At 53.7% G+C, this 27,973-nt stretch overlaps 2 protein-coding genes across 3 annotated transcripts in view; both read left to right on the forward strand.

Moving 5' to 3' along the window:
- Positions 1-2,117: 2,117 nt before the first annotated feature.
- Positions 2,118-15,115, forward strand: Crybb1 (crystallin beta B1). Its single transcript, XM_052754949.1, has 6 exons — positions 2,118-2,316; positions 3,751-3,936; positions 5,952-6,070; positions 9,625-9,757; positions 13,166-13,308; positions 14,848-15,115. Exons 2-6 carry the CDS (start codon positions 3,763-3,765, stop codon positions 15,029-15,031), a joined length of 753 nt encoding a protein of 250 aa, XP_052610909.1. The 5' UTR covers positions 2,118-2,316; positions 3,751-3,762; the 3' UTR covers positions 15,032-15,115.
- A 7,150-nt stretch (positions 15,116-22,265) lies between these two features.
- Tpst2 (tyrosylprotein sulfotransferase 2) overlaps positions 22,266-27,973 on the forward strand; it is a 35,475-nt gene continuing 29,767 nt past the window's right edge. The window contains exon 1 of one of the 2 annotated variants that reach the window (XM_052754952.1): positions 22,266-22,385. The gene's annotated coding sequence lies outside the window, so the exon portion shown is untranslated. The remainder of the gene's footprint in view (positions 22,386-27,973) is intronic. The other variant, XM_052754951.1, reaches the window with a different exon arrangement.

Genomic DNA, 27,973 nt, shown 5'->3' on the forward strand with positions numbered 1-27,973 from the left:
GTCTCAAAGGGGTGCCTACCACCAAGCCTGATGACCCGACTTCAATGCTCAGGACCACGTGATGGACGGAAGGAACTGATTCCTTCAAGTTGTCCTCTGACCTCCACGTGAGCTGGGTCTTGGCCACTTTTACCATCCTTGTTAACAGAAGAAGTGCTTATCATTATGAATGACGGTTCCCCCAAAGCAGGAACTGAGAGCGTCTAAGAGTCTGGACTCAGGAGGTTAGAAGGACCGGAGTCCACAGCCCTGCGTGGTGATGCACACCTGTAATCCCAGCACTTGGGATGTGGAGGCAGGAAAGCCAGCCTCAGCTACATAGAGAGCTTGGAGTCAGCCTGGGCTACATGAGACCCTGTCTTTGATGATGATGATGATGATGATGATGATGATGATGATGATGATGTATAGAGTACTCTGTCTGCATGTGTCCCTGCAGGCCAGAAGAGGGCACCAGATCTCATTTCAGATGGTTGTGAGCCACCATGTGGTTGCTGGGAATTGAACTCAGGACCCCTGGAAGAACAGCCGGTGCTCTTAACCTCTGAGCCATCTCTCCAGCCCCAAGACCCTGTCTCAATAAAATAAAAAGAAATAAAGAATAACGTGAGTGCCAGTTCCACATGGCAGATGGGAAAGAGGGCTGGAAGGGACAAAGGAGCCACCAACTTGTCTGTAAATGGTTCATCTGAAGGCTGTCAAGAGTCATAAAATGCTCAGAGAAGAGCCACCCAGCAAGGGAGGCTGCTCCCATCTCCCAGAACCTTGGGCAAGCTGCCCATGGCCAGGATGGTAGGGGGACGAAACTGCCCCAGATGCCTGCCCTTTGAAACCCAGACCTGTGGGTGGCCCCCACCACAAGCCTCTTGGCCTGACTCCCAGTGGCTGCCCCATCCTGTGATTCCCAGCTTGCCCTTCAAGGACTTGGCCCAGGATGAAAGGCAGAGAGGAGGCTGGCAGGGAGAGTGGCTCATGGGTAGAAGGGCAGGGCCAGCACTGGCTCCAGGCCAGAGTGACCACAAGACAGAGGTAGGCTCCATGGGGGTCCTGGACGTCCCAAGGAAAAAGAGTTTCTCAGAAGATGGATGTAACCCCACTGGGGCTAAAGACATGCCACAGTCGTCCACTTTGAGTTCACACTGTGGACAAGGTTGAAACCTGTTCTGTGTGGGTTTCAGTTTCTCTGTTGGGGTTCACTGGTCTACCAGGCTGCATGGCTGCCCTGCTTTCTCCTTTGCCTGGGGCTCCCTCCATCTCTCCCTTCTGTGGTCTCCCCCACCTCCCTTTCTGTCTGTCACTCTTCACCCTTTGATCTGTGTCCTCACCTTGGATGTCCATCACCCCTGTCTCTCCACCCTCTTCAGTGAACACTGGAGCACCGCCCACCCCCCCATTTTATCCTGACACTGTCGGGAGCCTGTGAGGGCCCAGGACATGCATTAAGCACCGGACCCTTGCCCAGCTAGGTGCAGTGAGATATGAGGTTGCTCAGAGACTCCATGTCCCTGACCCTGGGCAGCACCCCTGGGGTCAGTCCCGGGTGGTTGATGGGCAGCTGGGAAGGACCCAGGCCTTGAATGTCAAATACTCGAACCTGAGACCCAGCCCACTCCACCAACACACTAGAAACGGGATGTCAGGCAGACCTCAGTCAGGGCCAAGGTCAGATGGCCTGAGACGGAGCATGCAGGCCAAAGTCTGCCTGCCTCCCCTGGCCAGTACTGGCCTCTGTACTCAGCCTTTCCACATCTGAGAAGTGGGTACAGTGAAAGCAGGTGTGCTTCGGAGCCGATCACAAACCCAGAGGCTGCGAACACACAGAAGTGCTCAGGAACGGGGCCGTGGATTGAGAGCCCTTCTGTCTTTACGCAACGCGTTCACGCTCAGTTCTATGCGGCATCCCGCAGGGAGACATGTCACCTGGACCTTCAGACTGAGACCCCGGAGGGAGAGACTTCCGAAGCCACGGAAACTGTGTCTGGTGCCTGAGGCAGGATTCTAATTCAGGCCATCCTCCCTGGTGCCCCTTCCCTATCCTAGGCTGGCAGCCAACAGGGCCCTGGGCCTGTGTCCAGCCAGGGCAATGGACGCTGTAGTCAGAACAGGGCTGGGGCCAGGCTTTCTCTGTGTTCCTGCCCCACAATGGAAAGTGCTAGCCTGTGCAGTACCAGGGCAGAGCTGGCCCTGGACCCTGTCCAGGCATGCTGAGCCAGCTACCTCTTTGTGCTGCACACTATAGACCCTGGTGTCTGCCAGGTTATAAAATGGGGGGTCGGCCCTGAGGCGCCCACAGCACCCGCCTGTCCTCCAACACAGGTAAGAGGGGACTGCCACTCTGCCAGGGAACTGGGGGAAAGTGGAGATAAAGAGAGGGAGGGTGAAAACAGAAAGAGAGTGGGGGGGGGTGTTGAAGAACTGGGAGGAAGCAGACACGGAGATGAAGCAAAACCCAGAGCTGTTGCTCATGCACGCTTGTCTAGCCAGCACTCAGGAGGCTGAGGCAGGAGGATTGCTGAGAATTGGAGACTAGCCTGGGCTACAGAGAGGGAATCCTATCTCAAAACAACAAAACAGGGAGACAGGGAGGGAGGCAGGGAGGGAGGCAGGGAGGGAGGCAGGGAGGGAGGCAGTGGTGGAAGTATTTGGGCCAGAAGAGGGGAGAGAGGGGGTGGGGGTGGGGGAGAATGAACACATGCTGGGAAAGAAGCCCAGCCTCTGGGGAGTGCTTTCTGGGGACAAGGTGGAGGGCGGCTGAAACCCCCAGATGTGGCCCAGATGTGTGGGCAGGAGCAGCCAGTCTTCCTGCCGGAGGCTGGGAGGTGTGGGCTCGCCCTAGTTAGAGAAAGGATGTCCGGAACCCAGTTGGACCCAAGGAGCTTGCTCTGGGCAGCCCCGGGGTTCCAGTGGTTAGTAAGTTATCAGCAGACAGTGCAAAGACCCACGCCAAGAAGGCTGTGTTTCTTGAGGGGCCCGTGGAGCTGACCAGAGTCCCCTCCACCCAACGCCCACAAGGCACAGTTTGGGTGTAGAGCGTCGGGAGCATGCTGCTCCCTCCTCTTGCACCCTCCCAAACCCAAGTGCCAGGCTAGTATTTGCACGCCCACATCTGCCCTCAGAGGATGCCAGGGTCGGATGGATGGCTGGGAGAGGTTCAGGACACACACACACACACACACACACACACACACACACACACACACACACGATTGCACTCGCTCTCTGAGCAGATGTTGGCTGGGCAGCTCCCATGCCCCTGGCACAGAGACAAGTGCTAAGGAGCTGTCCCGGACAGGAGTGTTTACAAGGTTGCATTTAGTAACCCAGGTGTCTGCCGGTCCATCTGCTGGCTGAGGTGGGAGCTGACTGCAGTGTGGGCTGCTGGACACCTTTACTCCAGCTAGATTCTAGAGGGGGATCCTGACCCCTGGCTAGCCCATAGTTAAGGTCAGGGTGTGAGGCACCCATTATCGTATTTGATGGAGCACTCCCGAGTGTGACTGTCACTCATCTGGCAAGGCAGAGCCATGCTGCAAACACAGGTGACAGCTAACAAGCACACAGGGCCAAGGGAGGGAAGAGCGGAGTGCGGGGCTCGATGGACAGACACAGCTCAGGGGAGGGACTGCGTCAGCGCTTCTGTTTCCCAGGCAGAGTTGATGTCTGTGAAGGAGCATGAGAAGCATAAGGGTGGGGTGGCTGGGGATGGCCACCCCCAAATCACCCAGCCCAAAGCTCTCTTTTTCTTTGCAGCATCAGGAAATCATGTCTCAGGCTGCTAAGGCCACGACCACCACGGCAGTGAACCCGGGGTCTGATGGCAAGGGAAAGGGGGGCCCAACCACAGGGCCGGCCCCAGCCCCTGGCCCCACCCCGGTCCCAGCTTCCGTGCCCAGGCCCAGTGCCAAAGTAGGGGACCTGCCTCCTGGGAGCTACAGGGTAAGGACGGGAGGCTTACCAATCCACATCTTCCTCATCCCTCCTCTTCTTCCTCCCCTCCCTCATTCTCTCCCCTTTGCAGATCTTCTCTCCTTTCTATGTTTCTGAGTCGCTGCCTCTCTATGATTTCCTTCCTCTGACTCTTTCTGCTCTCCATCCTCCCTGGCCTGCTCTCCATCCTCCCTGGCCTGCTCTCCATCCTCCCTGGCCTGCTCCCCATCCTCCCTGGCCTGCTCTCCATCCTCCCTAGCCTACTCCCCATCCTCCCTGGTTTGACCCCCATCCTCCCTATCCTGCTCCCCATCCTCCCTGGCCTGCTCCCCATCCTCCCTGGCCTGCTCCCCATCCTCCCTGGCCTGCTCCCCATCCTCCCTGGCCTGCTCTCCATCCTCCCTGGCCTGCTCCCCATCCTCCCTGGCCTGCTCCCCATCCTCCCTGGCCTGCTCCCCATCCTCCCTGGCCTGCTCTCCATCCTCCACAGCCTCTTCCTTCCTAGACAGTCTGGGAACCTCAGGGGTTCCACATGCCTGGAAGAAAAGGGAATCCACCAGAATGTGAAACACTCCTCCTGATGCAAGACACCTGCTGCCAGGCCAGCTGCATGTAGGAACTTAGAGGTTGGCAAAGCCAGGAACAGGAGAGGAGTGTGCTTGGTGGCAGGAACCACTCATCCCAGGAGAGCCACCAGGCCACCAGGCCACCAGGCCACTAGGCCACTCTGATCTTCCTGGAAACTTTCCCCCAGGGTCCAGATTGCAGGACTCCTGGGGAGCCAGACTCTCTGCCCTTGAGATTTCATTTGTGGTGGCTTCACCCTCAGGTACAGCCCTGGCCACACCTGGTTTATGACTCACACCAGACCTGGATGTGGCTGGCTTTGCTTTATGTAAATTGAATTTAATCATTAACTTAAATTTGCTTTTTAACAAGGTAGCAAACACCTACTGCAAACCCACAATCTATATAGAAGCTAAGATTTGGTGAAAACCCTCTACCTGGCCCTAGGGGTTCCTCAGGACCCTGTCTCCTCCCCACCCCATGATCTCCCCAACTCCAAGCATCTGCCGCCTGCGCCTGGTGCCAGATAGGTGCCTGGACACCATTGAACGGCAGAGTTGTTGTGTGGGACAGAAAATGTGTAAAATCCAAATGAGAGGGAGGGGTTGGCTGTGCGCTGGGTTATGGACTAGTGAGCCTTACCTGTATTTGGACCCTCAAATAAGAAAACAGCTCATGCCCTGCTCTGCCCGGAAGGAGCCCTTTAGGGGTAGAGGTTTGGACAAGAAAAAGAGGAGGAAGAGGAGGAGGAGGAAGAAGAAGAGAAGGTGGAGGAGGAGGTGGAGGAGGGAGACTCAGAGGCAGTGGTGACTTCCCAGGGTTGTACCTGACTGTGAGGGATGTCACAGGGAGGCATTCAGCCCCTGTGACAGGGTAAAGGAGGAGCAAGCCCAGAAGGCTTCCTGGTGAAGTGGCTTCTGCACCTAGAACAGGGTCACAACCACACATGTAGCCTGGAACGTGAGTTAGGAATTGGAAGATCCAAGTTGGAGACTCCCGGTGAAGAGGTCATGCCAGGCTGAGAAATAACACAGGGAAGGAACTAGAAGGACTGGGCCCAGTGACACACACACACTTAGTCCCAACACTCGGTGGCAGAGGCCAGAGGATCCCAAGTTCAAGGCTAGCCCAGGTTACAGAATAAATTCCAGGTCAGTCTAGGCTACACAGAGAGTCCTTGGATGAGGAGACTGGGAGGCCCAGGGCCCCATTCCTACACCTGACTATGGTACTGATCTTGAGTTCAATAGTGGGAAGACCGGAGGGTAGGCTCATTCACAAACTGAGGCTCATGGCATCCTGGTGAGATCCAGGCCCTACCTGCTTTGATTGACACATGCCTTTCAGGAGTTGTTGGATCTGAGCCCCTCATCTCTCAGATTTGGTTAGGGGTCAGGGTCATGGAGCCAGGCCACTCCTCAATCTGCCCTCCCGGACTGGGCGGTTTCTCTTTGCAGCTGGTCGTCTTTGAGCAGGAAAACTTCCAGGGCCGTCGGGTTGAATTCTCGGGGGAGTGTCTGAACCTGGGGGACCGTGGCTTTGACCGAGTACGAAGCCTGATCGTCATCTCAGGACCGTGAGTGCTGGAGGGGGAGGGATGCACTCTGCCACAAAGCAGCTCTATTAGCCTGGCACCAAGTAGTCTCTCCTTGGTCTTTGTCTAGCTTCTCTGCATCCCTTATAGAGAGGAAACTGAGACTCAGAGGGGACCTAAACAGTGCAAGGCTACCATGGGAGGAACCACATGTCCCCAGCCATCCCCTCTCCCAAACATCTATAAGTGTGAAAAGCAAATGCATTGCACGTCACCTATAACAACACCAAGTTGTCTGAGAGAGGGCTAACCCCTTCCCCAGTCAACAGACAGGGAGATCAATGGGTGAGGTCACCCCATGCTGAGTGGCAGAGCCCACATCCATCATAGGCTGTTGGATTTCACTTCCAGTTCTCAGAAGCAGTGAGCTAGCTCCCCAGGGCTAGCTCCAGGAGCTGAGGCCATCGTGACCTCTCTGCTCTTCTTTCCTCCACCATGAAATCCCCAGGGGGTGTGGCCAGCCAATGTTTAAGGCATCTCAAACTGCCCACAGTACAAAAGGAAGCACCAGCTTGGGCTCAAGGCCAGATTGAGATTGGACCTACTTGGGTTCCCAATGCTCACTCCTTCCTGTATCTTGTTCCACCTCCAAGCCTGCTTTCTCGACTCTAAACAAGGAGAGTCAGAATGATTCTGAGGCAGAGTGGGGTTGGCACCGTAGACATTCAAGCATGGCAGGCAGGCGACAGTGATGGCCATCTACCTTCCTCCCGCTTCCCTGTGAGTTCCAGCAGCACACCATGGTCTATGTTCTGTTTTGGGGACCACTCATGCCTCTTGTATCCACTCCATCCCTGGTGTGGTCAACCCTAACTCAGCCCCACCCATCCCCTAAAGCCCGTTTGGGACAGGAACTGCTGGATGTGGCCATCTTGAGGTTTCGGAATGTTTGGGATGCTGATGACTCAAAGCCAGAGTATTTCTCCCCAAAAAGACAGACGACGGACAGCTATGCCCATGTCCTTTTTCTTTCTTTCTTTCTTTGGTGTTCAGGGGGTTGTGTCCAAAAGGGACAGATATAGGTCTGAGATCCAGGAGCAAGGGCTGGGTCAGGATCAGCAAGTGTGTGGGAAGAAAGGATGAAAGAGAGATGAGCAGGGGAAGGAGAGAAGAAAAATTTACTGGGGACATGTGCCGTGAGACATGTACCATGAGACTTGGGAGAGCTCAGCCTGAAACCTGACATCATGGCATGACTGGGTTGGGTACTACCTCTCAGGCCTGAGGCTCCATTTGATTCATGCCCTCCTCTTCTTGCTTCTGGCTCAGATGAGCCATAGGCAATGAGGATGGGTACCGGGACACTGTTGACTCATGGGCTACCCAAAGGGGACAGAGGAGTGTGGAGAGAGGGCAGCAGGAGGCTAGACCACATCTGCCTTGTCTTTACATAAGCAGCAGTTTCCCCATCTCTAGTCATAGATGAGATTACCGTGGGAGCCTTGTGTTGAGTCCGCTTGCTCCACGAGTGCCCCGGTTTCAGACCCTCAGACTTCCCAGTGATGCACAGGCAGTCATTTCCTCTTTTACTGATGTTTAATGACCCTCAGTGACGGCTCCAAGTCATGTGGTGAGTAAGTCAATGATGAGCTGGGATTAGATCTCAGCTCTGTCATTTCCCTTGGTCTCTGGTCTTCATCCCTGTGTGGCACCAGCTTCTGAGGTTCCCGCCCCATCTACCCATTCTGTCCGTCACATGTGTCACTATCCATCTGTCCATCCATCTATCAGTCTGGTATCCATCCATTCTCTTTTATCCGTCTTTCCATTCCTATATCCATCTGTTCATTTATCCAACTACTCAGTCATCTACACATCTATCCCCCTGTCATCACCTGTCCACCTGTTCTTCTCTCTATGCATACACCCATCCATCCATTCAACCATATCCATCCATCCATCCACCTGTCCATCCATCCATTCACTTGTCCATCCATCCATCCATCATCTATCCACCCATTCACCCATCCATCATCCATCCATCATCCATTCAACCATATCCATCCATCCATTCATTCACCTATCCATCCATCCATCCATTATCCATCCATTCATTAATCTATAGCCATCCATCCATCTATAGCCATCCATCCATCATCCGTCCATCAATCCATCCATCTATCCATCCATCCACCCAACCATCATCCATCCATCCTTTGCTCTTCTCCTCCAGTCTGCTAACAAAACCTCAGTAGCGTTCTTTGAGGACAGGTCCACATCTCCCGCTCTGTCACTTCTTCACTGTGGTTGGCTCATCCCTCAGACAAGATCCTGAGGCTCCTGGGGTGCTTCTTTCTCAGCCCATGATGATGTCTCCCCATTGTCATCTTTCTGGTGAGACCGTCCCAGCAGCCCTCAGGAAGACAACACTCATAGTGATGTTCTACTGGGTCTCTCTTGGTCCCTTAGAATTCCAAACACATAGAGTAAGAATCACGCCCCTCCCCCCCCCTACAGAATCTTTACCCTAATCTTCCTAATCAAACCACAATGAAAAAACCCCCGCTATTTTAAATGTCCAGTTTACTCTCTGTGAAAGACCAAGCTGCCACATCATGAAAATTCAGCAGGTGCCTGAGACTCACTACCAGACTCATTCTCTGCACCCCCCACCCTAACTGTGGGCCTCCTGGCTGCCAGGCTAGTTCTCAGCAAATGTGAATTCACTTTTCTCTCATATCTGAACTTCTGGGACTACTCACATTTGCTTCCTTTGATTTTGTTTCCTTGTTTGGAGACAGGAGCTCACTGTGTAGCCCAGGCTGGCCACAGATATCATGATCATGCTGCTTCTTCCCTGTGCTGGGATTGCAGGATGCATCACCATGCCCGGCTCCTGTGTTTTACTGTGCTGGGATTGCAGGATGCATCACTATGCCCGGCTCCTGTGTTTTACTGTGCTGGGATTGCAGGGTGCATCACCATGCCCAGCTCCTGTGTTTTATTTTAAATGATCCTTTGAACACAAGCTTACACCACTCTGGCAATCGAAGACCTAGTTCTGTTGTAAGTCCTGGGTACCTATGAGAAGGTTTGCTTTGAACCCAAAGCAGCCCTTCATACCCTGGCCTGCAGGGCTGGGGCCAGTGTCTGCTGCTCTCATGGTTGGAAAGAAGCGACCAGTAGGTATTAGAGCCACACTAGCAGCAAGCAGAGACTTTCTCCCAGCTATTAGTGAGCTTAAAAGAAAATATTTCTTGGTAAGTTAGTGGGCCCCAGGTCCTTAAAGCATTTAAAGCCTGTGTGAATCCCATATGTGCTAAAATAATTTGCTCAGATAATTACAAACAGTATCTCATTTCATCCTTTGCCAACTCCAGAAAATGTTAGTGTAGGTAAAGAGATGAAGACTGGGAGAGGAAAAGTCATTTGTCTGCAGTCACACAAAAGTAGGGGGTACAGCGCGGAATGAAACCCAGACCCCTTGGAGCTACTTCGGGTTTTCATTTCGGTGCCTGGGCTGCTGTGCTGGGGAGGGCACTTGCTGGCGCATTCACCTTTCTGCTTCTGTCCCTCTTGGTCCTCCTTGTGCTCAGCTGGGTGGCCTTTGAGCAATCTGCCTTCCGTGGGGAGATGTTTGTCCTGGAGAAGGGCGAATACCCACGCTGGGACACCTGGACCAGCAGTTACCGCAGCGACCGGCTCATGTCCTTCCGGCCCGTCAGGATGGTGAGTGGCTGGGACTGGGACAGAGGTCTATGGTGACACAGGCCCACGATCTCAGCACAGAGGAGGCGGAGGCAGGCGGATTGAGTTCAAATCTAGCCTTGGCTACAAGTGAGACCTCGTTGCAAAAAAAGAAAAGAAGAAGAAGCAAGTTGTAAAGTGACTAAGCAAGGGACTTTGGGGGAAGACAGTTGTGACATCTTGAGAACATGCCGAATTAGCTTTGTGATGTTTAGATCAGCGTAAAGGAGATGAATCCAGATCGTGGAGACAGTCCCACATGGTGTGTAGCTGTTCCAGGATTATGAATTGATTATGAGTCATGAGCCAATTACTTCTTACTCACGCGTGCCAGGCTCTGACGGCACCGACTCTCACCTCTTGAGGTGGGAATGTCTGTGAAGAAAGCGCATTAATGAAGGCTCGCCCGCCCGGGACAATGAGGCGTTACTAATGTGTCGCCGTGGGTTAGGCAGCCAGAGTGCTCGCCGCACGTTGAGAATCCCAGGCTAGATTTCAGCCTTCGCAGAGCACACTGTAAGAACTCAGAGATGAGCTTCAAACCCTTGAAGGCCTTGTATGTCCATCTGTGTAATGGGTGCAGCTGGGAAGCATGCTCAACTAGGGCTGTGCCAATGAACGGTAACCGCTAGAGCCATGGTTCTCAACCTGTGGGTCACGACCCCTTTGCCTAAACCTCTCTCTCCAAAAAAAAAATCACATTACAGTTCATAACAGTAGCAAAATTACAGTTATGAAGTATCAACAAAAATAATTTTATGGTTGGGGGTCACCACAACATGAGGAACTGTACTGAAAGGTCACAGCTTTGGAAGGTTGGGAATCACTGCTCTAGAGGATGCTCTCTGATAGAGCAAGCACTAACCATTTGTAGTTGTTGTTGTTGTGTGTGTTGCTTTGTGTTGTGAGACAGGGCCCACCCCGTAGCCCAGGCTTCATGTCTCTCCCGGGGTTGCAGGCGTGCACCACCACAATCAGATCCTACGTAGTTACTGAACCTGTGAGATTTGTCTGGTCTGGATGGAGATGTGCGATAAGCCTGAGGAGACACACTCCTGGTTTTAAATACACCACCATGTCTTCCTCACAAGTGTGAAAGATCACGCTCTCACGATCACACTGGCCAAATTAAAATTATGATCGTATTTTAGACATAGTTGTTTAGATAAAAATATATTAGAAAAACTGAAAAACTCCTAACACCCAACCTTACCCCAGATCACTTAGTTCCGAATCTACAGGTGCAGCTAGGGGCACTGGCCCCTTTCCTTCACCCCACCTCCACCCCGGACCCCAGGTGGCCTCTTACACTTACGGCCATGGTCTAGTGGTCTGACTTGTCTTCTGTGTCCCCTGTGACAGTCCTAGTCCTGGGCCACCACTGTCCTTCTCCTGAGCACCTCGCCCACCACATAACCCACACGCCTCACTCCTGGGTTCCCTGTCTGGGTTTCGTCCCCGCTTTCATGAAAATTAGAGTTATTTCCAAAATCAAGCCTGTTCATTGTTGGTGCACACCTTTCCAGGGAGACAGAGGCAGGCGGATCTCTGAGAGTTTACGGCCAACCTGATCTACAGAGAGAATTCCAGGCCAGTCAGGGCTACATAGTCGAGACCCTATTAGGCACTTCAGGGTGGCCGGATTCTGCCGGCTCCACCCTAGGCCCTGGAAGCCCATCTGTAACCAGAAACCTTGCCTGTGCTGCTTGGGGTGGATGGATGGGTTGGGGGGAACTGGGGTTGGTTGGCAGTGGGCAGGGCAGCCAGCACCTGAGGGTTAAGAGCTGAGTCAGCCCAAGGAGAGCTGGAGGAAAAGCTGTGCAGGGGCCGGTGAAGGCAGAGTTCTGCCGCAGGCTCAGAGTAGCCAAAGAAATTAAACATTAGCACCTGGACAGACGTGGCTGCTGCAGCAGGAGCAGATGGGGTTGGGGCAGAGTAGGAAGGTGTGTCCGAGAGGTGGGGTCCCACGGGGCTTTATGGGGACGATGAGGTCTCACCTCCATCACCGTGGGGGGCCACAGACTGGCTGACCCTCCTCAAGGTCCTCAAGACAGCGACAGTTATAGATAACAGTCACTGGCATTGATTAAATAGTGGCCTTGCATTGCTGATCATGTCTCCTGTGTCCCCTCCCTACCTCACACCACACATCCCCTTTCAGGGACGTCTGCTGTCCTGCACAGCAGCCTCTGTCTATGCCTTCTCTTCTGCACAGTCTGACCTCTGCCCTACTTCCCTTCTTCTGGCTCTCATACTCCTACTTGACTTACAAAGCCCTTCCTAAATTTCCCTCCTCCTATGGTACCTCCCTTGATCCACTTCCCTTCCCTCTGGGAGAGCTGACTGACTTACTTCACTAACAGTCTTCCACTGTGCCTCACCGAAGGATGCGCTTGTGCCCTGCCCTCCCCCTGTTGCTAGTTAACAGCGGTGACTAAAGCACCCCTTTTGAGCACCTGCTGTATACTCAGTGAGTTCTCTTCCTTTTGTGGGGTCTGTGCAGCAGCAGCCCTAGCAGACAGAAGCCATTACAACACTCATCACAACAATAAGGAAACTGAGGCCCAAACATGGAAAATGAAGTTCTTCATGCTGCCCAGCTTGTTCGCGATGGGCTGGGCCTCGCTGTGCGCCGCTGGGTGTTCATCTCCGTGGAATTTCACTCGTTAAGACTCAGTGTGGGTTGGGGTTGGGGCTCAGTGGTAGAGCACTTGCCTAGCATGCAGCAGGATCGGGATTCCCTGCTCCGCCCCAGCACCTCAAAAACCAAAACCAAACAAACAAAAAAGAAAACCCACCAGTCCCAGCCAGAACTCCTAATGCTGACATTCAAGGGTGTACCTCAGTCTCTTCCAGGTCTATTACCCACAGTCCCATGGGTGAAGTGCCAGCAAACCCATTCTATGGCAGAATGCACTGAGGCTTGAGGGACAGAGGGAAATGCCCAAGGTATTAGGCATAAGGACTACAGTCAGGACTCGAACCCAGATCCATGCTCCACAACCCCATGGTCCACTGTAGCTCACTCTGATTAGAAGAAGTTCATATAGAAAAGACATTGAATGGGCCTCCCCAATATCTCAGAGGCTGCTGAGAATTGGAAATGGCACCTCTCTGAAAGGTGCGTTCCCTTGCTGGCTGTGTGATGTAAATCAATATGCTTGCCCTCTCTGGGCCTCTGTATTGCTGCAGGGTGATGCCACACATTTCCACATATGGACTTGAGCCTGTGTGGATGATCTCATTTTATCCTTGGGCACCGGAGATGTAGCAACCATTATCTCCTCTTCCCAGGTGAGGAGGGTCCTCCCTGGGCAAGCCCCAGGGGTCCCTCCTCACCCCTTCCCCCCCCCATCTGCTTCTATTTCTGACTGGTCTTGGCCTCCCCAGGATTCCCAGGAGCATAAGATCTGCCTGTTTGAAGGGGCCAACTTCAAGGGCAACACCATGGAGATTCAAGAGGATGACGTGCCCAGCCTCTGGGTGTATGGCTTCTGTGACCGTGTGGGCAGTGTGACCGTCTCCGGTGGCACGTAAGCATCCAGGTTCTGGGTCCCCGCAGCAAGTGCAGAGTCAGAGGCTAAGGCTGCCAGAGATGAAATGTCACATCAGGTCCCTGGGAAAGACCTCATAATCCCCCTCCCTATTCACACACATAGACAGATACACACACAGACACTCAGAGATACACAAAGATACACACACACACATACACACACACACACACACACACACACACACACACACACACACACACACACACACACAGAGTCTTTTAGGACTGGGTCCTGGGGTTCCGCCCACAGATCACATGTCTCTGTGGCATGTGACAAGTTCCACCTCCGTGTAAGTACTATCCACAGTGGAGAGACTCTCAGCTGCTCAAGAGTAATGGGGCCCTGGCCAGAACTGATGTGGACAGAGGGTAGGTCCAGCAGAGGTCCCTGGGTGAGCTGGTGCCCTGTCTGCATCTCAGTGCTGCTGGCTGCACAGTAGGTGGGTGAGGCCTCTTCCTCATCCACCCTCATTCCTGGGATCCGAGGTTCCCAAGCAGAGCCCTTAACCCTACTTTCTCAAGAACCTGGGGAGAGTCAAGTCCTGGCCCCTGGAGACGAGTGTCCTTTTTAATGCCTTCCTATAATGCTTGCGGGATGGCAGCCTTTCCCTAGCTCCCTTTCCCTTCTCCCCTCAACCTGTGTCCTCGTCCATCCCCCTCAGAGTCTTGTCTGAGAGCCTGGCACATGCTGGGCACACAGAGGGGAGGCTTGGATTGAGGTCACTCTCTGCTTAGAGAGGGTTCCTCTGCCCGGGACTAGAGACACCAATGTGCCCTGTACAGTGTGGACATGGTTGAGCCTGGGCTACCCACCTCTAGCAGGGTGGAAGGAACTGAATGGGCCCTGGCTATTCCTCCACAGAAACGAGCCAGTGGCCTGCAATGGGTCAGAGAAGGGCGTGGGAAGACCTGGCTTGGGTCCAGGCAAGGGCTGAACATAGAATCGCTGGCTGTACCATTCCTTGGTGAGGGCACCTTTGTGCTGCGCTCACCCATCAAATGAAGTGAGTCCTCAACAGAAAGGGAGGGAGTGGAGCCACCGCCATCCACACCCCACGTGGCTCAGCGTCTCGGCTTGGCTCCAGGTTATCTGACGCTGGACAGTGCTTACAGCAGCCAGAGAGACGACTCACTGCATATGAAAGACACCCAGGTTTGGAGACATGGCTCTTGATGCCTTGTCCTCATCGCCTGAGAGAGAGCTCAAGACTCATGCATTGGATTCTGTTCTTCCTGGACCCGTGGGTGTCGACTTACTGCCTACAGTGGGGGCATTCCCTCCATCTGGTCCCCAAGCGTGCGCAAAACAGCAGCCACATGACTGTGCCCACCTTTCAGAGGAGAATACTGAGGCTATCAGAAAGGGGAGGGCCATGCCCCAGGGCATGGGACAGAAAGGGCCAAGCCAGGGCAGATGTGTGAGCCCTCCTGGGACACTAGCTACAAGATGGGTAGCAAAAAAGAGGTTGGGGAGGGGACTCTGGGCGCCTCTACACCTTTCCTGCTCTCTTCCCAGATGGGTGGGCTACCAGTACCCGGGCTACCGTGGCTACCAGTATCTGCTGGAACCAGGCGACTTCCGACACTGGAATGAGTGGGGTGCCTTCCAGCCGCAGATGCAGGCCGTCCGTCGCCTGCGGGACCGCCAGTGGCATCATGAGGGCTGCTTCCCGGTGCTGGCCGCCGAGCCCCCTAAGTGATCCAAGCTGCACCCCTCCCATCTGCAGCCCTCCCTGCCTCAGTGTCCCCTCTCCCCCTGCTAATAAAAGTTCCCACAGCCTAAATACCCTTGGGTCTGTGAACAGTGTGCGTCCACCTTCGACACCTAGTTGTGATAGCAACTAGAACAATCGATCATAAACACAGAAATCACCACAAAGATCATTTTTTCCGAGGGAGGGAGCAGGTCGTATGTCCCAAGCTGGCCTCGAGTTTCCTGTATAGTCAAGGATGACCTTGGATTTCTGCACTCCCTGTGTAGTGGAAGATAACTTTAAATTTCTGAGCTGCCGCCTTCTTCTTAGAGGTGTGAGCCACTACGCTGCTGGGGATTGAACCCAGGGCTTTGCACCTGCTAGGCAAAGAGTTCTACCAACTAGGCTACATCCCCAGACTATTTGCTTTTTTTGTTTGTTTACTTATGTATTAAGACAAGGTCTAGAGACTGTCGAGATGGCTCAGTGGTTAAGAGCACTGGCTGCACTTCCAGAGGACCTGGGTTCAATGCCCAGCACCCACATGGCAGCTTACAAACAGCTATAGCTTCAGTCTTAGTGGATCTGATGCCCTCTGCTGGCTTCCAGAGACTCCAGGGACGCATGGGATGCACATACATTCATGCAGACAAAACATGCATTCATGTAAAATAATATATATATACATTAAAAGACAAGGCCTTGCTATGTAGCCCAGGCTGGCCTTGAACTCAGGATCTTCCCGCCTCAGCCTCCTGAGTGCTGAGATCACAGGAGTGTGCCATTGTGAACAGCCACTAGGGTTTTCACATACATCTCACTATAGCTTTGAGACTACTTTAGATTAGCATTATAATCCTTCCAGCTGAACATGTGAAGAGTAGCAGGCTCAGAGATGGAAATGAACTTACCCAAGGTCACACAGTGAGTGACGGCACCCAAATCCAGGCAGTCTGGCTTTGGAGCCTGCCTAGCAAGCTCTCATCCTCCCAGCCACCCCCAGGTGACTTTCTGCTCGACTTGCATAGGGTCCGGTGTGCATTTGCACTTGGAACCTTAAATAGACTCACTGGTTTGTAAATAAAACTTTATTATAACACTCCAGGAAACAGAAACTCAGCCTCATAATACTGTAGACAGGCCAGGTGGTGGTGGCACATGCCTTTAATCCCAGCACTCGGGAGGCAGAGCCAGATGAATCTCTGTGAGTTCGAGGCCAGCCTGGTCTACAAAGTGAGTTCCAGGAAAGGCTCCAAAGCTACACAGAGAAACCCTGTCTAGAAAAACAAACAAACAAACAAATACTGTAGACAGAAGGTAGTCCCACAAAGTTAAGTCTCGGCTGTAGCCACAGCTTCCCTGACTCTGTAACTGGCTTGTTCCTGACATGACTCAGTGGGTCATTAGCGAGAGTTGGAGAAAAGCAGAAACCAGCTGAGACTTTTTTTTTTTTTAATGTTCCTGTCTAAGCAGAGAAGATTGAAAGGAGTGTACTTTTGAGTAATCAATTCAACCCACGGGTCCACCCAGAACCATGTCTTCCGGAAATCTCTACCAGGCATTATTGACTCCTGTTATCAGCAGTTAGCACTGACTGACGTTAGCCGGACGTAGCAAGAATGGTGTTGCTATGGATATCTTCCAGGAGAAGAGGCTCAGGTGATGGATCCAGAATCGGCTTCGTGAAGCCTGAAGCATAGGGAAGGCTATGTGCGAGGCAGAGCAAACAGCGGAGCCCTGCTGGCCCAGATGGCACCAATGTATAGGTGATTAAAAGAAAACAGGTGCACCTTCCTGTCACCTGCTAGAGACTGCCAGTCGAAGCCTGTGACGTCTGCCGTGTGGAAGCAACACCCGGTGTGGTGGCCAGGTTGCACAGCTGTGCCTGGCAGCTTTGCCGCCCCATGAGTACAGGCACGGGTGCAGAGAGCTTGTGGTAGAGGGAGCAAAGCATCCTGGGGTGGGTGCCGCAGCTTGGTGGTTGTGTGGGCAGAAGCGAGGACAGGCTGGGAGGCCAAGCGGGCAGGAGATGAAAGTAATAAGAAGGTGGGGCCTCCTAACACCTCTCCCTGGGCTTTCTGGGGCTTCAAAGCAGAGGCGTCACGTTGCCTAGCCTTCCTTGGGTCTAGTGCTATGGTGTCTACATCCTGCCTCTTCCCCAGACTTTGGTTCTCTCCTCCTACCCCACAAGGTGGCCAGCATCTTGGGCAAGAAGACGGGCTTGTTTGTGGGCCAGGATTCCTGGGATGATCCAGAGGCACAAGTATTTGGTCTGTGCTTCTGTTGGGGCCTAGAATGTGTCCCGTGAATGGCTCCGTTCTGGGTCTTGCCCTTCCCTCTGCCCATCGGTAGCCCCACTGTCCCTCCAAACCCAAGATTCTGAAGCTGTGGTTCTCTGTAACACATCACCAATCTTCCATGACTGAGTCTAAGGGCAGGCTGCGGAGATTCCCCACCAGGAGCTGTCAATTCCTACCATCATTTTATTTCTCTATTTCTCTTTTTCTCTTCCTCCCTCTCCTTTTTCTCACTCCCTTGAGCTCCTATGGTGTGCACGCGGCCTTGTTTTCTCTTTGATATTATAGTCCAGGCTGGCCTTGAATTGATTGTGTGGCCAAGGATAATCTGAAACTTTGATCCTCCTGCCACCACCTCCTGAGCAGAGGGATTAAAGACTGTGCTGTTGCAGAGCAGAGCCCACAGTCAAAAGCCACATGAACTTAACCTTCACAATTGCTTAGCTCCAACATCCTGCAGATAGCGTGATGCACCATGATCTCACATTTCCACAAAGAGAAAGTTGATTTCCGTGGACGCCGATTCAACTGCTAACCGGTCACTCTGAGTTTTTATTTCATGCTTGTTGAAAGGACGGTTTAGATCTTATTTACAGGACCGTTTTCTTTTACTTGTGTTGATCGGATGAGTCCTGGAAGAAGACAGGAGCTGGGTCTGCAGCTCAGTTGGTAGATACTCGCCTAGCCTGCCCGCATCCCTGGGTTTGATCCCAGCACAGAAAATCCTGGGTGTGGTACCACATGCCTATAATCAAAACACTTGGGAGGTGGAGGGGGGGAGATCAGATAGTCAAGGAAGTCCTCTACTGTGTAGGGAGTTGGGGGAGACCCTGGGGAGGGGAGGCTGGGGACAGGGGGACAGGGAAACAGCGGGGCAGGGAGAGAGAGGGGAGGGAAGGAGGGGGAAGGAAAGAGAGGGAGGAGAAAGAGCAGGACTTCAAACGCCTTCCTTTGCTCTCAGCCCAGTGATACCCATGTTTTCTTGACGGTACTGACAGGTGAAACACATTGGGCAAATTAGCATCCTTGAGATTAGATACACACACTTGCCAAAACAAACACAAAAACCCAGGAGGAAATAACAGTCATTATTTTTTTTTTATTTATTGTTTTGCCAGCAAATTTACAAGCACGTCAGACACGCTGTAAGAAAAACAAAGCCTACAGAAGACTCTAAGCAAAATAAACACTGGCGAGGAAAAGGACACATCCATGGCCAGGGTGATCACAGCAGGCGCCTTGAACCTGCCTCTCCTGCCCCAGGTCCTGACTCCAGCTTGTCCTGGACCTGTGAGGCCCTGGCCAGCTGGGGAAGAACTCCAGCACTTCAAGGTGAAAAGCCACGCTGTGTTTTGAAACCAAAACCCAGTTTCAAACTCAACTCAAAACATGATTTAGGGGTGACACTGAAGGAAAACGGGCTGGTTGCAGGGCCCACTTTTCTGGAAGACTCTCCAGGAGTCTACTGGAGTCCTGCCCCTCACACCGGGCTTACAGCCGCAATTCAGCTGAGCTGGGAACTCCCACCTCCCACCTCCCACCTCCCACCTCCCACCTCCCACCTCCCACTTCCCACCTCCCACATTTGATCTGAGATCTTGAATATTGACTCCAGGGCCTCTGGGAAGACAAAGTGTCTCCCTGTTGGAGCACCTAACCCATATCTTCTGAGATTGAGGTACAACATAGGTTGTGTGTGTGTATGTGTGTGTGTGTGTGTGTGTGTGTGTGTGTGTGTGTGTGTGTGTGTGTGCGCGCGCGCAGAGTAGGAAGGAGTAGCCCTGGAAGTACTCAGGGGCACTGGTCAGCATCAGTCAGCATCAGACCCTGGAGGGCACACAGCAGCTGAGTTCATGAGGATATGGTTCCAGGGTGTCCCAGGGAGGCTCTAAAGAGGTGAGCATTTAAAGCTGGTGGTGACGGTACATGACTAATCCCAGCTCTTGGGACATGGAGGCAGCACGATCATGAGTTCAAGACCAACCTGTGCTGCATAGCGAGACCCTGTTTCAAAAAAAAACCGAAAGGGTTTGGGGAGATGGACCAGTCACTAAAGCTCTTGCCTTGTGAGCATGAAGGCGTGAGCTTAATGCCCAGAACCCATGAAAATGCTGGGTGGAGAAGGGTGTGCTTGTAATCCCAGCACTGGGGAGGCAGGGACAGGAGGATGGGGGCTTGTGCACCAGCCAGTCCCACCTAATTGGTGAGCTTCTGGCCAATGAGAGACCTTGTCTCAAAGGAGGTAGATAGGACTCCAGAATGTAACACTTCAGGTTGCCCTAGACACACATACCTGGATGGACAGACACACCTGGACACACACACACACACGAGTGCAAATAGACAAAAATGACAGGACAAAAACCAGAGATGAGCACCTTGTTTGGAGCCGCATTACCGTGGCAGCAGGTCTTCTGAGTCAGAGACCAAAGGGTGCTCTCTGAAGTCTGACCATCAGAGAGAAATGGTAACCCCACCTGCTTCCTGCCAGAGAAGGGACCCACTGCCAGCCGCCTTCTGCTGCCAGAGCCCCGGGGAAGGTGAGAGAGACCTGAGCTTGCATTAGTACTAAGAGGCAGCTGTAGCCCTCAAACCAGATTTCCTGATTGACCCTCCGTTTCCTCCCCTGTAGAGTGTGTGTGGTGGTGATAAGAAACCTCAGAAGGCTGCTGGGGAGCGTGAACAGGCAGGTTGAAGATGATGAAAAACAAAACACAGCCAAGCCTGGTGGTGCTGGGGATGGTTTTGAGAGTGTTAGGAGAGTGATCTACCGATCCCTCAGCCACATCCTTCACTCCCACTCCCCAGTACCCTTCTGAACAGCTCCGCCTACAGGCTCTGTGCCTGAAGAAAGCAGAGCCATTGATAAAGCATCCACACAGCCTTTTGGGAGGTCAGTGCTAGGAAGAGGTTAGACCTGTGCTACATCTCTATCCCATGCTGTTGACAAACATCCCCTGGAGACTCCCTAAGCGCCATGCTCCGTGAGCCCGCTAAGGAAGCGGGTTATCGAGCAGATGAAGGAGGTGCCCATCCTGGAAGGCCCCAGTCCAGGGACAGGGATGGGATGGAAATGAGCTTGTTAACCCGTCTTCAATGTCACATCAGATTCCCAGGTTGATCCAGAAGCGGGACAGGGGAGTGGACTTCCTCCAGGGGTGACAGTCGGATGGAGACCTGCAAGCGTTTGCTACCCTGGGTGGCTGCCAGAATGCTCACTTGAGCCCTCCACTCAGATCTGTGCCTCGCTTTTCTGCCCAGCGACTCTGGAAGCAGAACCCTTCTTCTGCACCCTTGTGCCTACCCTGGAATACTTAACTACCCCTGGAAGGAACCAAACCCTGCCTGCTCCTCCCCAAGAGCACCCAGAGAGGTGTCTCTACAGAAAGCACGGCTAGCCACGCCCTTCCCTGACGAACACCTTCCCAGTCCTCATTTTGTCAAGACATGGTGGAGACTCTCTTCCCCAATGCACAGGAGCCTGGCAGCATCCTCTCACCTCCACCACGTCCTGCCTACCCAACTTCATGCAAGGCCCCACCTGCTGCCCCACACTCTGCTGTGACTAATGTGCTTTTCAGGACTAGCAGCACACGCCGCCCTGCCTGAACTTCAGGTTATGGTGTAAGAACTCCATTTTTCCTCCCTGGACCAGCTTAGGCCCCTATTCCAGTCTGGTCATTTACACACACACTCTACTGTGAAGGCTTGTTGAGGGATCCAGCTTCCTTCCAGGATCATAAAGCCCAGCACAGAGCCCTCCCCCAGCAGAAGTCCCCTTGGGACCTCTTTCTTTGGTATCTTTCTTCACCTGTGAATAGTATGAAACTCCCAGCTGCTGTGTCAGGTTAGCCACACAAAATCTCAAATATGCACTCCATCAACGCTATGTCATGTGGCTTTATTGTAGAAAACTGGTTTCGCCGAGGTGGAGACTCTGTCAGTCCAGCGTCTCCCACAGGACAGGCACTGTTTTATGGAACGCATGAATGGAAGACAAACACACATCTGTGTGCCTTGACTTCTCTGGCGTGCATGTATATTTGTGCTAGTTGTAACTAGAATAGAAATTTATTACATTTATTTTTGTATTGGGTATGGGGGATACTGTTTCACAACACCCCAGAGGTCACAGGACAATTTGTCTGGTCGAGGGTGTCTGTTCTCTCCTTGTATGATGTGGGTCCCGGAACGAACTCAGGTTCTCAGGTTTGGAGGCAGGCGCTGTTACCCCGCTGAGCCACCTCGTAAACCCCAGAATGTCATTTTAAATATTTATTTATTTTTAGTTCTGTGTGTGTGTGCCATAGCACACACGTGGAGGTCAGGGACAACCTTGTGCAGTCGCTTCTCTCCGTGGGTTTCGGGGGTTGCAAGCGTCTTTACCAAACGAGGCATCTCTCCGGTCCCAGAAATGTATTTTAAACAGGGAGCAGCACACACACATGTACGTAAGGTATAAACAGAGGATAAAGAGGACGCAGGGAGAGGCGAGCCTGAACTTTTTCCCTTGCTATGCACACCTAGGGCTGGCTGCCCTCTGGGATGAAGGGCGGCCAGCCCGCGTGGCGTCTGAACGCTGGCCTGAGTAGCTGAACCCTGCAGGAGGCTGTGCGAGTGGGGTACGCCTGCCGGGTTGTAGGATCCGGAGCGGCAGCCCCAAGCGGCGGGAGCCCCGCCCCCAGGGCGGAGGCGAAGGCGGGGCAGCGCAGGAAGAGGGGCGGGTCCCTCTCGGCCCCGCCCCTCCCTCTTGCGTCACGACGCGCGGCCCTCCCCTAGCAGCGCCTCCCTGCCGCAGGGCCAGCCGCGGGGCGGGGGCGTGGCCGAGGCCGTGTGGGCAGGGCCTATCCAGGTCCCGCCTCCCAAGGCTTCCCGGCTCGCCTGGAGTCGTTGGGCGAGAGGGCCGCGGCAGGGGGCGTGGTCTAGCGGTCTCGGCCACAGGGGCGGGGCGGGGCCACAGGAGGCCCCGCCCCTTTCGTCACCACACGGGGCCCCGCCCCTCGCGGCGCCTCCCTGGCGGCCGGCAGGGAGCCGGAGTCTGCGCGGGCGCCGATTCGGGCACGGTAGGTGGCGGCGGCGGCGGCGGCGGCGGCGGCGGCGGCGGCGGCGGCCTCGGCCAGTGCCGGGTCGGGGCTGCTGCACGGGGCGGTGGGGACTGTGGGCAGCGCGGACGGACAGGCCGGGCCGCCGCAGGGGGGGGGGTGGGTAACGGGAGGGAGACACGCGTGGCCTGGAGCCCCACCCGCGCGGCGCCGCGGGGAAGTTAACTTGCGGAGGTCGCGGCCCACGACGCGGTGGTTCTTAGAACGCGAATGCCTCCCCTCTCGCTCTGCCGGGTGTGCCGCCGGCTTCCTGCTTTTACACGTGGGGGAAACTGAGGCCCGGGCCGTCACGTGCCTGCCTGGCCGCTAGGACTCGCCAGCCAGGACGGCAGAAAGTCGTCGTCCCCCGCCACCACCCCCCGCGGGGTTCCAGGCGCGCGCGTGCGTTGGGGAAGGGGCTTGCTCTGTTTTGGCCTTCACCCCCACCCCCACCCCAGAAGCGGCTGCTGCCCCTCGGCCCCCGTGCCTCCCTGCGTCCACACTGCTCCTCGGCCCTCCCCCCACCACACCCCACCCCTTATTTCTTTCATCCCAGCAGGGTGGCCTGATGGTTAGGCCCGGCATGGTTAGGCGGATCGGGGTGGAAGGCTCCGGTTTCGTACTGGGGACGAGCCCCCTTCTCCAGCCCCTGTTTCCGGGAGGTGCAGAACTGGGTTTGTTTCTCTAGCCTAAAGAAGGTGTTAAGTTATTCGTGAACCGCTGTACCCGCCTCTGCCCGAGCCTATCTGTTTACCCTATCTTGTTTTAAAAACCGTATCTAAGTGTTTTCTTAACGGCTTTCTGAAGGTCTGCTCCGCTAACCATCCGACTCATCCTTTGGAAGTGAACTCTTGAGTGGGTTTTAGGATCCTTAGGTCACGCACTGTCCCCATCGTCTACTTTTAGAACATTTTCACATCCCCCAAAGCAACCCTCATCAACACTCAGCTCCCAGACCTCTTTCCCCGGGCCCTGACCACTTTCATCCGACACCTACTGCCTGTCCGTGAACTTGTCTGTTCTGGATAGTTCTCTGTATGGTTCCTCGTGGAATCATAGGCTTTACAGCCTTTTGTAATAGCGTTTCTCTACCATAGCATTCAGCAGTACTTTTTTATATGAGTGAATAGTATTTCCTAGTGTGAATAGACCATTTATATGTATTTTTTGTCCACTGACTTGTAGATGGACCGTGGGTTGGTGCTCCTTTTTGTCTGTGATTAATACTGCTGCTGGGAACGTTTGTACACATGTTTTTCTTGGTACATGTATGTTTTCAATTCCGTCTAATACTTAACCTAGGAGTGGGGTTCTTGGGCTAAAGGGTCCCTTTAAAACTTAACGTATTGAGGAGCTGCCAAACTCCCAAAGTGCCTTACCACTTCACACGACTGCCTGTGGGTACGTGATGGTTGTGATAATGTCCGTGACTAGGTTTTAGGAAACCCGGGCTGACCTTGAACTCCTCACCCTCCAGTTTCAGCTCTGGAATGCTGGAATTAGAGGCCTATGCCACCTGCCTGGCTTGAGGGTTCCCATAATCCTGAATATGTTTAGTCTCTTCCAAAGAAGTCAAGGCCCTGCTGGTTTTGATGCATTTGTTATAAATGATGATTTCCTAGTTCATGTTAAAACAAGCGTCTCATTAATGGACTGAGGGTAGACAGTATGTCATTGGGCCAGTCCCTGGGACCTGCACGTAAGGAGCAGTGAGGATCAGATGTGTGGTTGGCATCCGAAGTACCTGCTGGTGTTGGGGCCCCTACCTGTCCCCTCCCTCCCTCCCTCCCTCCCTCCCTCTCTCCCTCCCTCCCTCCCTCCCTCCCTCCCTGTGCTCGGTGAGGAGAGGCAGCAGAAGAGGTGGTCAGTCAGTGTGCTCTTCCCACAGAAAGAGAGGGAGGGAGGGTGTGTGTGTGTGTGTGTCTGTGCACATGTCCATTTGTGGGTTTGGGGGAGGCCAGAGGTTGATGTGGTATGTCTTTCCTCTGTTGCTCCCCGTCTTGTGTTTTTTGAGACAGAGTCTCTCACTAAACCCAGAACTTGCCGTTTGGCTTAGACTGACTGGCCAGGGTGCCTCTGGGACCTGCCTGACTCACTACCCCAGCTCTGGGATTGCAGGCCCATACTGCTGAGCCAGGCTTTTTTTTTTTTTTTTTTAATACAAGGTCACACTGTATAGCCTTGGCTGGCCTGGACCTGACAGGTATCTGCTGGAATCAAAGCTGTGTGCCACCGCACCCATCCTGTCCCAGAGAGGCTGGAGTTCCAGCCTCTGGTCCTCAGGCTAGCATAGCATGATCTCTCACCCACTGAGATATTCCTATAGCCCTGAGCCACATTCTTGAAGGGATTCCAATTTCTGAATCGGTCAGTCTCAGCTTCTGGTAGTCACCTGTTGCAGAGTTTAAAACACTACCCTGAAGGTCCTGGTCCCTAGGTCCAGCCTGGTGTCACCTGGCTATGGCTTGACAGAACTGGAAAAACAGAGTCCCAGGCACTAGATGTAGCTACTACATTCTCCCTGAGTTCCTTGGTGACGAAAGCAGTCTGGGGAAAGGGAGATCTCTAGGCCTTGTGTCCCTGTTGGGGGGAATGGGTGTGCAGCCTCAGAACTTGCCATGGTGATGATGCCTTGGACTCCTGGAGGCCGCCAGGGCATTGTCCATGTGGCATCGTAGGTGTATTTGTAGCTAGAGTGTGGGTGGTGTGGCTTTTTGCGAGTTTAGGTATGGCTTGAGTGGCCTTGATTTTTTTTTTCATGTGACGTCCCAGAAGCTCCCCTGAGCAGCAGCAGTCTGTGCCTGCCCCCTGCCCCCCGGGCCTTGCTGTCTGTGAGGCAGGCACTGTGCTGCATGGGCCATAACTGGCCCAGCTGCAGGCATACCACAGAGGTCTGGGGTGCCCCTCTCTCCCATCCTAAGCTGCGGGCTGAGGAGGAATTGTGGGCATGAGTCATTTGAAATAGCTGGAGGGCTGGGCCAAGCCCCAGAAATTGCTGGGGAGGACCAGGGAGGCCATTATTGCTGAGGAGATGATGGCATCTGTGGCCCGGCTGCCAAGTGGATTCTCACATCCACCGGGCTCTTGACCCAGGCTGGTTTGTGGCAGAAGGCTGGCAAGGTCAGAGAGCTGGCACAGCCTGCATTTGTACCACCAGTCCACTGGAAAGCAAGGCCCGGAGCTGTTGCTGCTCGGCTACCCCTGGACTGAGTTTGCAGAGTAGAGTACCAGTGGGGATAGGAGGGGATGGTGACATAGGCTGAGCAGGACAGGCTCTTGGAGAGCCTCAGCTTCCCCCTTATCAAAGGCAGTGATTACAAACCCGGCTGACACCCACGGAGCCAGCTGTAGCCCTTTAACTCACTCCCCCCCACAGCAGAGGCACAGAGCGCAGATGGCCACGGTGGTTGCTGCAGGGTCACCCAGCTGCCAGGGTGGAGAGATGGCTTTGAGGCCAAGGCCCGTCCTCACAGTTTACCCTCCTTTCCATCTCATTTCCCGCTGTGGGGCCCGGCACACGAGCCCCTGGCCTCAGCGGTTAGGAAGTATCAGCCACTCATGCTGTCTCCCTGTCTCACTTCCTCCTGAGTGTCAGGGTGGACAGACAGCGGGGCTCTTGGTCCCAGCTCCCTCCAGATGGCTGTGACTTGGGGCAAGGCGCTGCCCCCCTCCCCCGCTGGGCCTGTTCTTCCTGCTAAGGGAGGGTTTACTTCACGTGGTTTTTGTTGAGCGATGTGGCTTTTCTTGGTTGGTCACTTGGCTTTGTAGTTACGGGAATTGAACCTAGGGTCCTACACATGCTAGACAGGCTCTCTCCCATTGAACTACAGCCCCAATCTACTTCTCGAGTTTTATTTCTGAGATAAGATCTCACTAAGTTGCCTAGGCTGGCCTAGAACTCTCTCTGTAGCCTAGGCTGGCATTGAACTTTGAATCTTCCTGCCTCCCAGGAGTTAGGGTGTCAGGCCTGTGCCCCTGGACCTGGCTGCTTTTCTGGTTTTTTTTTTTTTTTTTTTTTGGTTTTTCGAGACAGGGTTTCTCTGTGTAGCTTTGCGCCTTTCCTGGGACTCACTTGGTAGCCCAGGCTGGCCTCGAACTCACAGAGATCCGCCTGCCTCTGCCTCCCGAGTGCTGGGATTAAAGGCGTGCGCCACCACCGCCCGGCTTGCTTTTCTGGTTTTAATTGAACTGACATTCAGACATTTGTAGAGAAAAATCAGAGTTCTAAACTGAGCAGCCTGAGGCTCCCTCAGGTTTCCTGGGCTGCCCTGATCTCTGTGGTCCCCACCTGTCCCCCGTGTTACACACTCAGGACTGGCCCCGGGACTCTGTACTGATGTCAGAGAACTTCAGGGTTTCGCGGATGGCCAGGGCCTGCCTTGTATTTGAAAGCCTTGCTTAACATCTTTTGACACTGCTTCATCTTCCGGGATGTTCTCCAGAAGCATCCCGACCCTGCTGCCGTGCCATGCTCCTCTGATGGGTGTCTGTCTCCATCTTACTATACTCCTCAAGTCACAGAACACCTCCTCGGTGGGTTTAGATCTGGCCTCAGCCGAGGCCCTCTGCTCCGTCTCAGCAGATGCACGTCTGATTCTGGGGTGCTTGAGTCTGAACCACTGGCTGCAGGGACAGTGTCTCCTCCCCCTGCTCGGTCTTCTTATTTCCCAAACACTGAGGGTGGCCGCTGGTCAGTTTTCAGAGGCCACACAGGCTTGATTCAGGTTGTCGTCAGAGGCAGCCAGCATGCACAGGGTCTGTTTTGCCTGGAGAGAGACCTCTGTGCTGGACCCAGAAGACACTGGACACTCAGTAGCTGTGTCTTGCATGAAGGCATATTGCAACTCTCTAGGAAGAAGCTGCTGCCAAGATCCAGAAGCAGCCAGGGCCCCTTGTTCCTGGGAACTTGGGGAGCTGGGTGCTTAACATGCCTCCCCCATGCTGCTTTCTAAAGAGCACATTTGACTCGGTGACGGTTTAGACTCAAGAGGCTGTGGGGACTCAACCCTGCCCCGCGCCTTCTTCTGGAAGTATGCTCACTGACTGCCTTTTCTCTCTGGCTGCCACATCACAGAGTCCGGTAGTTCCCCCATCTTCCCAAATTTTCAATTACTCTATGTCAGCAGTGGTCCGAAAATATTAAATGGAAATTTCTAGAAATAAGCGATGTGCTGAGAACTTGCCCTGATGACTAGGACTTGACGCGCGTATTGCCTTGTGTGTCCACAGTATATATGCATATTACCTGCATATATACTGCATACCCGCTAGTCACTTCCTAATTATCTGTTATGACATCAATTGCCAATATTCCTGAAGATTTAAGTAACCTGACTTTACTCAGTAATTTCCGAAAAGCGCAAACTTTCATCAGGACATTTATTATAATAAATTTTATTGTCATTCCTGTTAATCTCCTACTGAGTCTGTTTTGTGAATTGAACCCTATGTCAGATGTGTGTATAGGAAAAGAACTGTACCCGGTCAGGTCTTCTGGCCACTTGCAACATCAGAGGGCTGGTGTACTCAGGAGAGTGGCCACAGGATCTTGGCGCGCTGCGGCATTCTGT

The sequence above is a fragment of the Peromyscus californicus genome, unplaced genomic scaffold (genome assembly GCF_007827085.1).
Source record: "Peromyscus californicus insignis strain IS unplaced genomic scaffold, ASM782708v3 Scaffold_2__1_contigs__length_46816999, whole genome shotgun sequence".
In the NCBI taxonomy this organism is placed as follows: domain Eukaryota; kingdom Metazoa; phylum Chordata; class Mammalia; order Rodentia; family Cricetidae; genus Peromyscus; species Peromyscus californicus.

Bases quoted from the DNA above. Each gene is read 5' to 3' on its own strand.
- Crybb1 (XM_052754949.1), top strand. From the start codon at position 3,763: ATGTCTCAGGCTGCTAAGGCCACGACCACCACGGCAGTGAACCCGGGG. The intron at 3,937-5,951 runs GTAAGGACGGGA...TTCTCTTTGCAG, and splicing joins TGCCTCCTGGGAGCTACAGG to CTGGTCGTCTTTGAGCAGGA. The intron at 13,309-14,847 runs GTAAGCATCCAG...CTCTCTTCCCAG, and splicing joins GTGACCGTCTCCGGTGGCAC to ATGGGTGGGCTACCAGTACC.